We start from the raw sequence: 16,422 nt of genomic DNA, 5'->3' as shown, positions 1-16,422 counted from the left end.
GTTCAAGAAGTTGGAAAAATGAGTATAACCAAATCTTTTAATTTTCTGCATTTATGGCTTAAACTAATCATTGATAAGAAAACAGGAAGTAAAAACCTAAACGATCGAGAAAGTATTTACACAAAGCGCCATATGACAGAACCCCATGCACTTCCACGTGAGGTCTCTATTTATATATATATATATATATATATATTGATTCTGCTTTGGTCTGCATGCATACTCTCTTACAAGCAAAAATTCGTGACACAAAAAGAACTGGTACAGGTATTGAATAAACTCATGTAACACAAAAGGCAAAATGACAATGAAGAGAAAGGAATTGCACATTGTCACTCGCCTTAAGCTTTTTCCTTCTCATTATACTAATTGATGACGATGCAAATTGCTATAAAATCAGAAGCCCGACAATGACTTCACTCTATTTGAAAGTACATAATATTCAGGGCAGTACTTGGAATACAATCCTTGAAAGCATTCTCTGAGAACCAAGAATTGATAATGCTTTTAGATTGTTTACTTGGAGTTCCTGCATGCCACTTATCGACTAGCCTAAAACCAAATTTGGATGCAGCTGACAGTATAGATGGTTCATCTACTCGGCGAAAAACATGGCAAAGGATAAATGCTGGTTCCCAATCCACTGTAATGCCTCCTTCCGATGAAATCATTTCTTTTGCAGTTGCAAACAACGGCAAAATAGCTTCAGGAATATAAGTCACATCTGTGCCTATAATGACATCAAAACCTCTATTATTTATTTCCTTGATGGCTTCTATGTGGTCTCTGTTCCCCCATTGTAGTCTCTTTGTGATCAATTTATCAAGGAATGGTGGCTTAATATTTGAATTGACATTTCGGGACAGTAGGTCAAGAGCAATTGTATCTCCATCAGTGGCAACTACTAGGTCAGCAGATACAACAGCAGCCATAGAGCAGATGCCTCCACAGCCACACCCCAACTCTAACACCCTTTTTCCTGCAACAATAGTAGGATTTCCTGCTAGTACAGAAGCCATCAAACGAGCTGATTCCCACAGCATCAAGCCAGTTGATTTGCAGGTGTGTTGATACTCCTTGGACAGTACTTCAATCTTGTAGTTAGATTCTCCAAGGTTGACCACAACAGTCTAAAAGGAAAAACCAAGAAAAAGTGAGTAACAATGCTCTTTCTAATTATATGACCAGTACTAAAAGATCAGTTCAGCACCCCAAAAGGCAAAAATTAGTATTAAAAAAAAAAAAAACATGTTTGACTTCTGCAAATTAAATTTTTTTTTTTATAACCTTATTCAAATATCTATATCTTTCCTGTTCAGATAGCAATGAAATCTACTATTGAAGTAACCAACAAAACAAGTTACATACGCAGAGTATTGAATTTTTAACAGCCTAAGCATAGGTGAGAAATTGTTGCAATAGTTTAGGAAAATTTAGGAACAACTAGAAAGATAAAAGGAGAAAGGTAAAACTTTACCTCATTATCATTGGAAGGTGAAATTCCAAACATATCAACTGCCACACCCTCTGACATGTCAACATCAAAATTATTCACAACCTCCGTCAATGTATTCCCCCTGACTTTAGGCTCAATATACTCTTCACCAGGCAAGTCTATCTTAACTGAAGCTTCCATACTGGAAGAAGAGTTTGCATCATCTGAATGGCGGAAAACAGCTTGGATCCAACGCCTGGAATCATGACAAACAAAAACATACATTCATCAGAGAGATGATCTTTTAATACAATTTAAACAAAGTGGCTGGCACCAAAAAAAAAAAAATTTTGCCAAGAGCAAAGCTTTTTCGTATTAAATTGTTGAGCTAATGACTTGATAAAACAATTCAATTTAGAGCCTAAATTAGACAGATTACTAAATTCACATTAACAATATATCTATTATGCTATCATAAGTAAAATGTAAAACTTAAATGTAAAAATATAAAATAAAAAACTGCAATGGAAATTTAAGACACAATCACCTACCGATTCATCACCAACTCCCTCGAGCGGTTCTCCACTTGTTTGCAGCACAAACCAAGTTCTTCAACATGAAATCCATTTTCTTCAAATAGACTTGTCAAGAACTCATTAGAAAAATAGAAAGCTCGCTGAAAAGAGAAAATAATAACAATAACGTTTTACATAAATAAGTGGCTAACTCAAGAAACTAGACAACATCATATAAACAAGACTGGAACTTACAGTGCCATCACCCCTGACATAAAAATTTTCACTAATCTTTTGATCCTTGCAAGTAAACCTCTCCTGCAAATATAGTATACAAAAATATAGAAAAACTCTATATAAAGACAAGAAGTAACCAGTATAAGATTCGCATAACTTAAACAAAATTTTTGGAGGGGTTGGGGGAGGGGGTGATTTGCCACAAACTAAATGAGATTTTTTCTTTATTTTTATAGATGAATTAAATGAGAATTTTAGTTTTGTGATACACCCTGTTTTAGGCTAAACAATCAAAATTAAGTTTGTTGGAACAAGGATGCTCATATTGTATTAAAAGATATTATGGCTGCTCATATTGTTCAAGAGGAGAACATTAAATCACCCAGGATACACCAAACCACTTCATTTCAAGCAAGCACATTGAAGGATGGGAATATTCCATACAAGATAGTGAATCCCCACCTTCACCAATGATCTTTGGATCAAATGGAAAATAATTGCTGAGGGGTGAGGACACAGGTTTAGTCCCATGCAGGAGTCAACTTTTATCAACTATCAAAAAAGGCAATTAGACCCCCCCCCCCCCCCCTCTTTTCTCTTTTCTCTTTTCCTTTTTTCTTTTTTACCATAACCATTACTGGCCTTCAAGAAATATAAAACCAACCCGGTTTACTAACTCACACTTTGGATGAGCTTAATTTTACCTTAAAAGAGAATGTACAACTTTTTAAAGCATCACCTTTTACAAAATAAGCCTATCCAAACACTAAACCTCAGCCATTCAAGATTTTTTTTGGGAGGGGGGGGGGGGGGGGTTCAAGTTCTTTGGCAGAGAATTACAGAGTTTTATCAATCTTAGCAAAAAAATTCAGAGAGAGAGAGAGAGAGAGAAGATCAACCTGAGCAAGGTCACCAATAGCATAATCACGAAACAGCACACAACCATTTGGCTGAAAAGTACAAATTGGAATTTCACATTTCACATTCATTACACCAAAGTCAATAAAATTAATATGTTTCACAATTGCAAGTATGCTGATATTGTACCTTCAGAATTTTTCTAATGTTCTGCAACGCTAGAGGCATCTTCTCTGGGGAGACTGCAGATAACACAAAAATCTGCTTAACAAGTCAGCTAGTTGACAGGATAACAAACACCAAAGTGAAACTAAATCACAAGAACATATTGTTCAATTATAAATTAGGTAGAAATGCAATTATTTATCAATGAACATGAACAAACAGATGTCCAATAAGCACGCAAACTGATATATTCTAACGTCCATTTAAATACCATGGTCACAATATCAATTGAAGATGGAGGAATCTCCTTGATCAGATCATCAACTGTCAAATCACAAACGAATGCACTAACTTGGGATTCTTTGAAGTCCTTATGCATCTGCAATAAGCAAAATGAATACACTCAGCCAAATATAACTGCCTAAACTATATGTTTTACAGTTGGACGAAATGACTCCTAAAGCTACAAGTAACAAAACGAATAAAACAAGAAAATTGATATATGTCACCACCCAAAGTACCCAATTTTTAATAAATTTTAAGGCCGTACCCAATGCATAAAACACCCACTTCTATAGGATCTGTGAGAGGTGATTAATAGGTAGTCTTACCCCTAATTTTCAATAAATTCTAAGATTGGTGGAAATTTGAGAATTCATAAGATTTCCCCATGCCAAAAGTAATAAAGCCAGCCATTCAAGGCCAAGTGTGAAAACAATAAATTGAACTCATGATGTATAGCACGTCTTTTACAATGATTAGAGCCCAAACTCAACATATCTCTTCACATTTATGCAAAATCTTCATGGTACTATGAAAGGTCAAAAGAAAACATATTTCCACCAAAGTTTTGACTCATTATTAAACTGGTCAACATACCAGTTGTAGCTTCTCTGAATCATATACAGGTGGCATGTCATTGAGTTTGTTGGTAGAATATAAAGAAGCAATCAAACAGGAGAAAACTTCAAATTATTAGACAATGGAACATTCAGCCCAATTTCATTACCATTAGAATTTAGAGTTAAATAGTAAGATTGAAGGCTTAGTCTCCCTCTCCCTCCAATATTAATTTTAGAGTTTTTCTCCAATATTATGAGCTTTTTGATAAACTTCAACAACTCCACTACTTGATCATGACATAGACACATAACTATTCCAGATTCAAGTTATCTATGAGCAATACATTATGAACCAAGATCTCACAAGTGTCCAGTCATAAAAGTTCAACAATGATTCAGCAAGAGAAAACAATAAAATCAAACCTTAACCAAGTTAACAGCACGTGGTGAGAAATCACATGCATAAACAAAAACATCTGGATATGTAGCAAGCAGGGGAAAGATAGTATTTCCAGCTCCGCAGCCAACCTGCTAACAATAACAAATATTAATTACCCAATATATAGTAACCTCTTAAGAGCAGTTAAGATGCTTCTAAAGATAGATATATGTATATGTGTGTGTGTGTGTGTGTGTGTGAAAATGAGCTACACTATTTCCCCCACAATTTATTTTTAAAAAAATAAATAAATAAGAGAAAAACTATGAGAATTAGAATAGCCATGATAACTTTGATAAGTTCTACTCCATATCAGTAAAAGTAATGGAAGAGATGGAAAAAAAGCACGCATTCATTGTGGTGGAAATAAATAAGGAAAAGAATGAGAAGTAGTTCAGTTGATTGAAACCGTAGGTGCAAAAAGTAATTAAATAAGCTAAACTACTTAAAACTCAACCTGTAAGACAAAACATTTTGACGCAATAATTCCACTAACAACATAGGCACTTCCAAAAAGATGTGCAATGTCTCAAACATCTCTATTTCCATCCAACTCAATTAATCAAAATTTCAGTCAAAGATGAAGCATTGTACAAAGATAAAATAAGGTGACATAAAACTAAGTTACAAACTTCAACAAGTCATGAAAAATATTCGATTAATACAAGAACCCCAAGTAGCTAGATTACAACCTAGTCACCCAAAACAAAAGGGCAAAACTTAGATACAATTCCTAGGCGCTTTAACTTCGGTTCCCCAATTGAATTCATACACGTGGTAGTAATGACTAATGAAGTAAAAACAATACTATGATATCTTTTCCAACGACCTTTTTTGGATAATTCAATTGCTATAACAAGTGGGGGAGGGCAGACTTCGAAACCTAGTTCTCATCATATAGAAGACTAGGCAATGCCACTAAGCTATATGGCTCTTGCAACCTTTTCCAATAACAATTATATTCAACCATGTAGGTCATTGATAAATATAGCCACATTGTTGAATTCAAAGTTACAACACCTAAGGAATTATACATAATTTTTATCAAGAAAAAGCTAGGCTGGTTTTGCAAGAGAGAGAGAGAGAGAGAGAGTGTCTGTGTCAATGTTATTTACCTCCAAAAGCACTTTTTTTCCTGATCCCTGAAAAACCAAAAAAGAAAACCCATAGAAGATTTATACATCTTAAATCATTGAAGAAATTTCCAAATATAAAAAGGAACAAAGAGACCAATACTGACAGAGAAATAGTGGCCCCACTCCTTGTCCAAGTAGTGCCTATCTTTGAAAAACTGAAGAAAGAGAAAAAAAGTGGGCATCAAATTAGATGGGTGAAGATGATTAATGGTTATGGTAGTACTATTTACAGTGATAGAAATATAAAATAAAAAAAAAGCAAGTAAATAGCATTTGAATAAGCAGAGAAATGAGTAGATATAGAAAAGGAAATACTCTATCTTGATGGCGTTTGTAAAAGATGTCCCAATACTTCTTAGCTTCTCTTTCATATTTCTCTGCCACAGAAGAAGATTCATATATAAATAAAACACATACATAATATTCAATTAGAAAATATACTTTACAAACAATCTCTCTACAAAATATGAGAGAGAGAGAGAGAGAGAAACCTCTCCAAAAAGGGGAGATAGCATTGGTAGGGGTAGGGAATATCTGGATCCTCTGGGGTGCCTGCTGTTGTTGCTCTTGCTCCTCGCCTTCTTCTTGCGCATCACTCGCCATCTTTCTTTCTTTCAAAAGCCCAGACCACACACAGACACAGCTAAAGCCTAAGGGTTTTGCTTCTTTGTCACTGCTCTACACTGCTTTTCTCACATCGCTATTTCGACCCATCGGTTTGTCACGTGAGGAATTAATGGAGAAACATTATTAGCATTTTATAGTATTTATTTCATTGTAAAATTTGGTTAAACGTGAAAATGTTTTTTCGTTGATCTTAAAATGTTTTTTTTTTTTTTTTTTGCCTTTAAAATTTTGATAAAATATTTTACAAAAACACACAATAGTTCTCTTCCCCTATTTGGTGGCTCCTTTGTATTGTTAAACCTTTTACCTTTAAAATTTTGATAAAGTATTTTAGTGGTTTTCTTCCTTATTTGGTGGCTAGGTCTTTGGTCTAGTGGACTAGGCAGTTGGTGTTGCCGGTTTGGCGGCCCGGTGCTAACTAGTAACTTATAAAACTAATATCCAACTCATTCCCTTCCTTCCCCTCCAAAGCAAGGGATGACTTATGTGACTACGATCAAGCTATCAAATTAAAACACCTAGCATTTTTTTTTATCAAGTTTAGGGACATCCAATTTCACATGTTGTGATTGATGCAAAAAATTGTGTTAGTGGTGGACTAATATGAATGTAATGTTATCCTTACCATAAGTTGACACAACTCAATAAGGTAAGAAATTAAGTAATATGTTTTTTTATTGGGGGGTAGAGCCACTAGACACTCTTAATTTGGCTCTCTTGGTGCATGGAATTATTTCTCGTGGTTCTGATACAGTTGTGGGACTCGGAGGGCCTCACCTTCAAAGGAAAAACTCTAAGATTACAATTCATAACCAATTCCACACCTATTTTTACAACTCTCTGATGTGGCTGACTATGAGTAGCGGAAAAAAAAAATTGTAGATCTATGAGAAAGTGACAGACATCCCAATCACACCTTCAAAAACTAACTGACTATTAAATGAGGAAAGGGTAAAGAAACTGATGTTCATCTTATGTATAAAGCATATAATCAGAGTTCAAAAATAATAACCTTTCATTGTATGGAATGAAATGTAAGAGAAAAAAATGAATGTGTACTATAAAAGACACAGGATGAAGTTTTCTAACTATTTTTGCTGATCTACGCTCAAATGTCTCTCTGAGATAATCTAATCCTCTTCTAATATACATCTTGGTTTTGACTTCTTAAAAAAATTGGTCTATCTTCGAACAGAAATAATTACAAGCTACTGATAAGACCCAGTTTTATTCTGCTCCTCTCTCCTTTTGTTTTAAGGTACGGAAAGCTGAAAAATTATAGCTCGTTGAAGTGCTTTCACACATCACTGTGCCTTTCATCGGTTTGCAAAGCGGGACTCTTCTCCTTTTCATCAGCATCAGTGCCGTCGGTTTGTTCAACACCAGGCATAAGTCCATTTTCGACCACTGGCAAGTCACCATTTTCTGATATGCTCTTTGCTTCTGCAGTATTGGCTGGTTTGATAAGATCTCTTGAGGGAGAGACTGTCAGAAGGCGGCCAATTCCATCATATAAGTTCTTTGCATCCATGATAAGAGCAGCTCCACCAGGGTAACAACGGCCAAAGCATGTAGCACAATGTGGGTAAGCAACCTATGAAGGAGAGGGTTCATAAATATTAGAGGAAGCTGTTAATATGATTAACAGACACATTGCAGTTGCAATCAGCTCAACAAGTAAGAGTAGCACCTCAATAAATGCCCGGCAAAGAGCGAGGAAAAGTCCAGACTCACTTTCTCTGAGCATCCTAGTTGTATTGTACCTCAACAAAGAGTCAGAAACCGTCCGCAATCCCTTAATTAATTCTTGAGCAAGTAAATGTTTCAAACTTATAGGGGCACAGGGACGTAGCTCGTTCATTGCTGCAGATACACCTACAACCACCAGAAAGTGAGATGAATGCCAAAGAGGATAAGAAATGAACAAAGAAAATATATTCTAAACATCATGCGCTATTATATTATAAAATAATAATCAATAGCAACCATTCAGTCTAAACCAAAAACCGTCAGAGGACTTCCGATCAATAGTTGTGGGTAAATAGCAAAACTTTAGACATTACAAAGAACAAATGGAAAGAGTCAACTCCCAGACAGGAATTCAGCCATCAGACTGAAAAAAAAAAGGTCATCGATAAATGTGATGACGAGAGTCAAGAGTTGTCTATGTAACTATTTGCAAATATTTACTATCAAATCTTCCCAGACCCCCACCATGCGCCCAGGGGAAGGAAACCTTTAATCTGAACAATTCCACTTCATATGAAGCCACCAACTGATAACTTAGTGTAGGCATATTACAACCACCAAGGTTCACAGGAAGAAAATTATCAAGGGAGGGTGAAGAACAATCAGTTCTAAAATGGCACCCAGCTAAGAAGCATATGTTGAACTTACCATTGATGAACACAGCAAGAGGCGGATGTTCCATCAGATAAGATGGCGGAGTGACATCCTCATGACTATCATCACCAACACTATTTGCTGAAAAGCCAACTGCTGGTAGTGGGACCCAACGATGTGAATCCAAGACCACCTAGAGTAGAGTTACAGCATCAAGTTACATAACACCAAATATGAGGCATTAGGCTGGTACAAAGTGAAATTACCAGCCAAACGTGCCTCTTATTCATAAGGAACATATATTAAATATCTTGCCAAAATCAGAAATAAATATTAAACTTCACCTCTGGTCAATTTACCTGAAAATTTTCAACTGCTGTACTCATATTTTTTGAGAATAAGTTGAGAACTGCCCTATAAAGTGACCAAACTCAATTTTAATAAGATACCAAAAAAATGGAAGGATTATTATGGGCAGAGATAAATGAATATATAAAATAGAATATTACTCTTCAAAAAGCGATGGAAGCAGGCCCCGAAAATCTAGCCCAACCCAACCAAGCCCCATAGCACAGTACTGTCAATAACACAAAAGAACAGTCAACAAATTCTGGACAGTCCCGATTCATGAAAATATGTCCATGCAAAACAGAAAAACATTGAATTACAGACTATGATTATTGCCATATGCAAAAATAAAATAATTACATATATAAGGGAAAGAAAAGTTAAAAGTGAAAGACAACATTCCTCCACAAGTCATGAACTGCACAAACAATGATATTTTATATGAATACATTCTGGGAGTGACCTTATAGCCTAGTGAAGGTATGTAGTTTGACATGTTATGGATGGGGATTTGAGGGGAGTGGAGTTATTCTATCATTTAGCCAGGAAAATAAAAAGGGCCCTAGGGATATATTCCTAACAAGCTAGACTGTACTTTCGGTCCTTGACATATAGAGTAAATTCTAATTTGGCCCCTACAATTTAAAATCTTTCATTTTTATCACTAAAATTCCTCATTGTAAGTAATGCAATCCTCCATCCAAATTGGTAGTCATGCCATCACAAAAATATGATGTGGCTCATTTCAAGATATAGTTTATCCCTTCTATCAAAAGCTATGAATAAATGCACAAGCCAAGCAAGCATTGAATTCTAAATGGAAGATGCTCACCATGCATTGATCCAAGATATTTGAGAGAGATCCGCCTTCAGTTATCTTTGGGAGCATTACTTTGAGAGTTTTAAGGTGTGAGGTAATCTGATGCATAGCCCAACTAAAAATAAGCCCACCGTCATAGTTTTCTTCACTTCCTGATGTATCATCAGCAAATATTGCTCGATACTGGTTAACTACATCAAAAAGATGCATCCTATGACAGTTTATCATCCCTTTTAAGTACTCATAAGGATTTCTCTGGTCCAGATCCTCAAGAAGTCCAGTAAGCCAAGCCTCTCGACACCTCAAAAACTGTAACGCTTGAAAAATAATCTTGGTCAGATTCAAGCATAGAACTATCAACTATAAAAAGAACAAAAGCCACTTAAGTTCATTAAACCAGCAGCACTATCAGCAACCAGTGTCGAATATCAAGTTTTTAGCATCACATTTAACACAATTATAAATTACACATTGTAAGCATTCACAAATACCTGCAAACGCATCTCATACTCACTAAACACTCCTATTCGACGTAGATATCCAATAATACGAAGGCATTCTGGTAACTGCAATACAGAAGGATACATCCACAAAAACATATAATTTTTTCCAGAAATACAAGTAGCATCAATGTAAATGATCCAACAGAACAATGCTACTGAATACCTGAATATTTGAGCGAAGTTTCTGGAGAAGCTGATAAAGAAGAGACTGGGTTGTCTGCCTGACTTCTGCAGCCAGTGCTTGAATAACAGGTAACCTTAAAGATAAAGGTCAGAGCCTCAATAAGCGGCCTTCCACAAAGTTGACAGCCAAAACAAATACTAGCTAGTGAGAAGAACAAAATAGATATAACTCACTTGGGGTGCATAGTTGAAAGTTTACAAACAAACGCTTCTAAGTCAAGAGCTTCATCATAATTTCCATTCCTTACACAACTGCATAAAGAAGAGAGTCAACAAGCTTTGTAGTAGATATCATATGAGAAGAATAGCTGCACTAAGAAAGACGGGTCTTGCACTTGTTATGCCTGCCTACCAACAAAAACAATGCCATTAAAATGTTACTTCATATGAAATAACCAGTATCCTGCTTTCTTAGGGAAAACAATTCACCATTTACAAATATGAAGTCAAAATAATCTGCAGAAAGGATGATGATAGTATGGCATTCAAATTGTAATATTTGTAGTCCTGATTTCTGAATAAGATAGTATACTAATTTTTTTTGATAAGTAACAAAATATAGTATACTAAATTATAAACCTGTCTAACAAAAGGAACAATAATTGCATGAATAATGAAAGCCAACAATCCACTTTGGTGAGTAAATTCTTAACATTTAACAAAAATGCTAATTACTTTTCAAAAATATTACCAAATGATTTTTCTTTTCACCATAAAGGTAAAGAATTGCATCAGAAAATCACAAAGACATAGAATTGCTAGAAAGAAGAAAGAGGCAAGGGGAAGCAAGGACATCATTTATAACTGATCAGTCATCATGCCACTTGCCAAGCGCTCTGGTTCAAATGGCACCAAGAGCAAGGGATGAAAAGGGTAAGGTCATAGGTTCAAAACTCACTTTGTTCATGTGTAACATACCAGTGTTTAGAAAAAAATATCATCATGCCACTTTCCATAAACAATTCATAATAGACACCCACAAAGGTCAACAATAAATATCCATCCCATAACTATACTTTCCAGATCCTCAGTCTGTAACTAGGCCTCTCAAAGATCCTCCCATTCCAACTAGCACAAATAGAGGGCAATTTACAGCCCAACCCCCCCCCCCCCCCCCCCCCACCTCCCCGGGGGCCTCCAAAAAAATCTTGTAAATGCATATAAACATGACATTACATCAGTTGATTCTTGATATTATTTCTCCTACTTAAGCATTTCATTTTCTCTCAGTTACTTTGAAAAAAAAAAAAAAAAAAACACCATTGTCTAGTTCCCCATCATCATTCACACATCAATCACCTCAAATAGTTTAAGGGCTGCAGATGTAAAATTAAATGTTTAACGCCAAAATGTATCAAACATACAATGCATAAATGTGGTTAATTCAACACTGGAAAGACAAAGACAATTTTCTCCCCGCTTTGACAAATGAACTGTCTAAACCCCAAGGCAAGACAACTATCTGATTGCTAGAGTTAAAGAAAACCAAGTGCAGGTTATCGACTTGTTGCACATAAAATGGAAGGATAACTTCTCTAAACAACAAAATGAATCAATCTTGATAATATTTTCAATCAAGAATGCATGAGTTTCAGGAAATTTCAAACTTGGCACACACCATATAAGACCTCTTATTCGTGGATTAGTGATTCAATTTTAACAAGTGACCTTCAAGTGAATCAATCTTCATAATATTTTCAATCAAGAATGCATGAGTTTCAGGAAATAAATTCAAATTTCACACTTGGCACACAACATATAAGACCTCTTATTCGTGGATTAGCGATTCAATTTTAACAAGTGACCTTCAAATTTACTGAAACACATACGTGTCCATAAGCTGGGGAATTTCAAGCAAGTCAAGCACTATACTGTGATTTGCAAGCAATGTTTGGTTCATCTTCCTCTTCTCTAAAATCTCTTCTGCAGCTTCTAAAAATTCAGTGCCACCAGACGTCAAATTTGGGGTCTCATTTATCTGCAAAGGAGGAAATTACATATCAGTATACTTTTTGTCATCAAATACTTCACAATTATTTAAGGTCTATTTGGTTGCTAAGAAATTCAAATCTCAAGAGTTATTGTTTATTGAGAGTTTAATCTCATAAAAACTACAGTCCTCAACAGTTTTTCTTCTTCTTCTTCTTCTTCTTCTTCTTTGGGGGAGATAAGTGAGAGTTATTGAAATTAATTTTTTTTTAATATGCTTAAAATTTTAATTAACATCATATTTTAGAATAACTATTTATAATATATATATATATATATATATATATATAAATAAAAGATTTGATTGTTTAAATTGATCTTATACATAATCAGTTAAGAGAATTAATAATTTGACCGTTATGAATAATTTTTAAATGAGAAAAATACACATGAATGTTGATAAACATATTTTTGGATGAAATATAAAGATTTTTTAAAAACTATTAATTATATGTAGTTATTTTTTCAATGAAAAGTTGAATTTAACTCTCACATTAGTATTACTTAATACAAGATATGGGAGAACTGTCATTTCCTACCTAAAATGTGAGAGTTAAAATCCTTGCGTTTCATGATAATTGGTATATTCATAGGCATTGTAAGATGTGGGAATTTACCCTCCAAAAAAATCAAATTTTCATGATGTTTCAAAATTTAATTATTTTTGCGTTTTTGTGTAATGAACATAGCCTTAGAATTATTAAAATCGTCCAAATGACCAACTTCAATTTTATTTTCTTTCTTTTAATTGATAATCTACACATGCACCAAATGGGTCTTGAATCCAGAATCCCACCCTCCACCCTATTCTTATAATGGAAAAACCAAGTAGGTTTAAAGGTTAAAGCTCATTGGCAACATGAACAACTTTAGTGTATTCTTGCATTGTTTTTCTTAGAGATTTCCACAACAAACAAGCCTAATCAAGAAGAACAATACATCATTATGTTCACATCATAACTAATACAAAAGTACTTATTCACACAAGGGTAAAATTTAGGTACAACTCCTTAGGTTTTGAACCTTAGATACCCTAATTAGATTCAATCAAATAGTTGTATTGATCAATGCAACACAAACAACATTATCTTTTTCCAATGACAATATATCCAATCATGTGATCCATTACTCAATGCAACCACATGGTTGAATTTAATTGGAAAACCTAAGCTACAAACTCAACTAACTGTTAGGATGTTTAGTGGTTGGCTAATTACATGACAAATTGGATGTAATTTTAATTTGTAATTTCTTTGTGTTCATGTACTGTTCTGAGTTTTAATTTGTATGGGTATGTGAAATGTTAGTGTAGAAAACTGAAGTTCACATCTGCAGAATCTCACTCATACAAAATTGGAAGTGTTGGGTGAAATAAGAGGCTAATCCAGATTTTGAAATTCAGTTAGATCAGAGATTTTGCCCTTCTGCCTCTCTCTCAGTCATACAAAAATGCCAGAACCTGAGAGAATTCTGTTACAAATTTCCCCATTGTTCCAGCCTTTTACCCTCACTATATAATCCTTATTTCCCACAAATTTCGTCATCCAATTCCACTAGAAGAGCTAGAGCGAACACATAAACCCTAGAGCTCAAACCCTTCTCTTCTCTCTACCTTCTCCCTCTCAAATTGCCAAATTCTATGACAGGAGATTCAAACCATCACTCACATTGAAAGCTTCAGAGTTCATGGTCTAGATTGGTGTTGGGGAATCATTGGAGCAATCCCATGATCCAGAGACCATCAAGAAAAAAGGATTCGAGGAATCGGTTGCTAGCAGGAGCTGGAGACTTGAGTCCATATTCATTACTCAGCTTGGAGGGTTTTGCAAGTGATATGTAATGTACTACAACTATTCTTTTGATAAGTGGATCTTTTGGTGCTAGAGGGCCCCAAAGAGTTTTATTTTTTTGCCTGATTCTCGGGTTCTTATCTCCTTTACTTCAATGTTCTTGCGGGTGCTTGATTTTTGTGATTGGGATTGTTTTTATGCTTATCTATCCATGCTCATGTCAATTGGTTAATAACTTAAACAATTGGACTTAATTTCTCTAGTTAACTTAAAATTGACTAAGCCATAATATTTGGCGTCTAAATTGATAACTTTCAGCTTTACCCTTTATAAAATCATTTATAGATGGATAGATGGATAAATAAACTGAAGTTTTCCACCTAAATTCTAAACTAAGATTCATGTCCCTTCTTAACCTTACAGCTACAATAGCACCATGTACTCTATTTCTTTAATTGGTTCTGGCACTTTTTGTATTACCAACAAGAACTCTGATTTACTAACAAGTACCATATCCTTTCTCCATCAAGGCATTTGTTCTGTGAAGGTTTAACCTCACAAGGAGGGGTTTGTCATTGGTTAATTGGTGTTGTATGTGCCATAGTCATGGGGAAACAGCTGCTCACCTTTTAAACCATTGTGACATTGCTAATGCTTTGTGGGGTGATGTTTTTCAGATGTTTGGGATTCAATGGGTTATGCCAAGGAATGTTGCTTCTTTGCTATTTAGAAGGAGAATTTGGTTTGGCAAACATGGCTCAGAGATTTGGAACATGGTGCTGGTTTGCTCGGAAGGAGCAAAATAGACTTACTTTTGAAGACATGGAGAGCACCTGAGACCAATTGAAAACTTTGTTTGGTCGATTGGTCCAGGAGTTGGGGTTTTACACATTGTTCTTCTATTTTAATCATAAACCCTAACCAGAATAGATCAGAAACCATATACATATATAATTCCTACTTTAGATTCAAATCGAAATCAAAATTTAGCATAAATCTACATTACGAACAAAACCGAAGCAGCAAAATTCAATAGAGTAAGGCATCTAAAACAAGAAAAAGAAGAATGAATACCAAAGATTCAAGATAGTTATCGATAGCAGAAACTTGTTCTCCAATAGTAGACAATGCACCGGATGCGGCAATGAATGCTCGGTAGCTTCCAACAGCCACCTCTTGCATTTGCCTCCGGATCCGCTCCGCATCGACTCGAAGAAGCTCCGGCTCCTACAAGTTTTTTACACAAAAATTTTCTCACACAAGAAAACAAAAGCATAGAGAGAGAGAGAGAGAGAACCAAAACCTTTTGGAGACGATCGAGATTGAAGGAGAGGAGCTCGGAGAAGTAAGGTTGTTGAGCGGAGGAGGAGGTGGAGGAGGCGGAAGCGACGGCGAGAGAGATGAGGCTGGACAGCGACGACGGCGTCGTTTCCTCTGCTGCATTTTCCGAGTCCATTTCAAAGGAAGATCTGCTCCGATCGATGAGCTCTGAGAATGGGATCTGGATTTAGATCCAGTGAGGTGTGTGTGAGCGCCAAGGCTTGGCTTGCTCAAACAACTTACTTCTGTTGGGAGTGGGTCCCAATGGATTTCAACGGTTTTCACTTTTCAGATCAACGTCATCATCCCTCGTCTTCACCGTTTGTTTCACCTACTTTTATCTTTTTATTATCAATTTTCTTTGGCTTTCCTTTTTTTTGCCACTTCAATTTTCTTTGAGTTAATATTTTATCTATATTCTAAACTACAAAATTTTGTATATTATGCTCCCTTTGTTTCGAAATATAATATTTTCAAATGTAAATTTTACTAAAAGCATTTTTATTTTATGGTGTTTGATTGTCTACATGAAAATAGCAAAAAATATATAATAGAACAAATTTCCTAATCTCACAATCCATCAAATCTAAGCAACCACCACCAAATCAATAAAAACAAACCCACCACCAATACACTGACCACCCAAACCACCACCATAATGGCTTAAATCCAACATATTGACCATATTTTACATTAAAACAAACTCAGTAAAATGTGTAAAATATTTTTCTAAAAATATTTTATTTCAAAACAAACAGAGTGTTAGTATCTAAAGTAAAGAATAAATATAAATCAGTTAAATGTTAATTGTAAAACTCTCTTTTTAGGATGTACTTTGCAAAGGACAAGTTTAATTTATGGATTGATTTTAA

The 16,422-nt window shown here is 35.1% G+C and overlaps 2 protein-coding genes across 2 annotated transcripts; both read right to left on the bottom strand.

The window, feature by feature from the left end:
• Window positions 1–347: 347 nt before the first annotated feature.
• On the bottom strand, window positions 348–6,350 carry LOC142638624 (uncharacterized). Its single transcript, XM_075812673.1, has 12 exons — window positions 6,119–6,350; window positions 5,943–6,004; window positions 5,732–5,782; window positions 5,607–5,633; window positions 4,476–4,580; window positions 3,482–3,589; window positions 3,235–3,306; window positions 3,087–3,137; window positions 2,206–2,268; window positions 1,987–2,111; window positions 1,478–1,691; window positions 348–1,130 (listed from the first exon to the last, which is right to left on the bottom strand). The coding sequence occupies exons 1-12, from the start codon at window positions 6,228–6,230 to the stop codon at window positions 417–419; spliced, it is 1,704 nt and encodes a 567-aa protein (XP_075668788.1). The 5' UTR covers window positions 6,231–6,350; the 3' UTR covers window positions 348–416.
• An 897-nt stretch (window positions 6,351–7,247) lies between these two features.
• On the bottom strand, window positions 7,248–15,804 carry LOC142622810 (conserved oligomeric Golgi complex subunit 8). The gene is made up of 12 exons (XM_075796356.1): window positions 15,534–15,804; window positions 15,305–15,457; window positions 12,281–12,429; window positions 10,626–10,703; window positions 10,432–10,525; window positions 10,257–10,331; window positions 9,778–10,074; window positions 9,107–9,174; window positions 8,957–9,011; window positions 8,652–8,790; window positions 7,945–8,129; window positions 7,248–7,848 (listed from the first exon to the last, which is right to left on the bottom strand). The coding sequence occupies exons 1-12, from the start codon at window positions 15,684–15,686 to the stop codon at window positions 7,552–7,554; spliced, it is 1,743 nt and encodes a 580-aa protein (XP_075652471.1). The 5' UTR covers window positions 15,687–15,804; the 3' UTR covers window positions 7,248–7,551.
• Window positions 15,805–16,422: the final 618 nt, after the last annotated feature.

Source organism: Castanea sativa, chromosome 1 (genome assembly GCF_040712315.1).
Source record: "Castanea sativa cultivar Marrone di Chiusa Pesio chromosome 1, ASM4071231v1".
NCBI classification, from domain to species: Eukaryota; Viridiplantae; Streptophyta; class Magnoliopsida; order Fagales; family Fagaceae; genus Castanea; species Castanea sativa.
This window is presented reverse-complemented; position numbering and strand designations above follow the sequence as displayed.

Bases quoted from the DNA above. Each gene is read 5' to 3' on its own strand.
- LOC142638624 (XM_075812673.1), bottom strand. From the start codon at position 6,230: ATGGCGAGTGATGCGCAAGAAGAAGGCGAGGAGCAAGAGCAACAACAG. The intron at 5,783-5,942 runs GTATTTCCTTTT...CTCTTTCTTCAG, and splicing joins ACAAACGCCATCAAGATAGA to TTTTTCAAAGATAGGCACTA. The intron at 2,269-3,086 runs GTTGATCTTCTC...CTATATTTGCAG, and splicing joins CTATTGGTGACCTTGCTCAG to GAGAGGTTTACTTGCAAGGA.
- LOC142622810 (XM_075796356.1), bottom strand. From the start codon at position 15,686: ATGGACTCGGAAAATGCAGCAGAGGAAACGACGCCGTCGTCGCTGTCC. The intron at 12,430-15,304 runs GTATTCATTCTT...CCTCCTTTGCAG, and splicing joins ATAACTATCTTGAATCTTTG to ATAAATGAGACCCCAAATTT. The intron at 10,332-10,431 runs GTATTCAGTAGC...TCTGTATTGCAG, and splicing joins AACTTCGCTCAAATATTCAG to TTACCAGAATGCCTTCGTAT.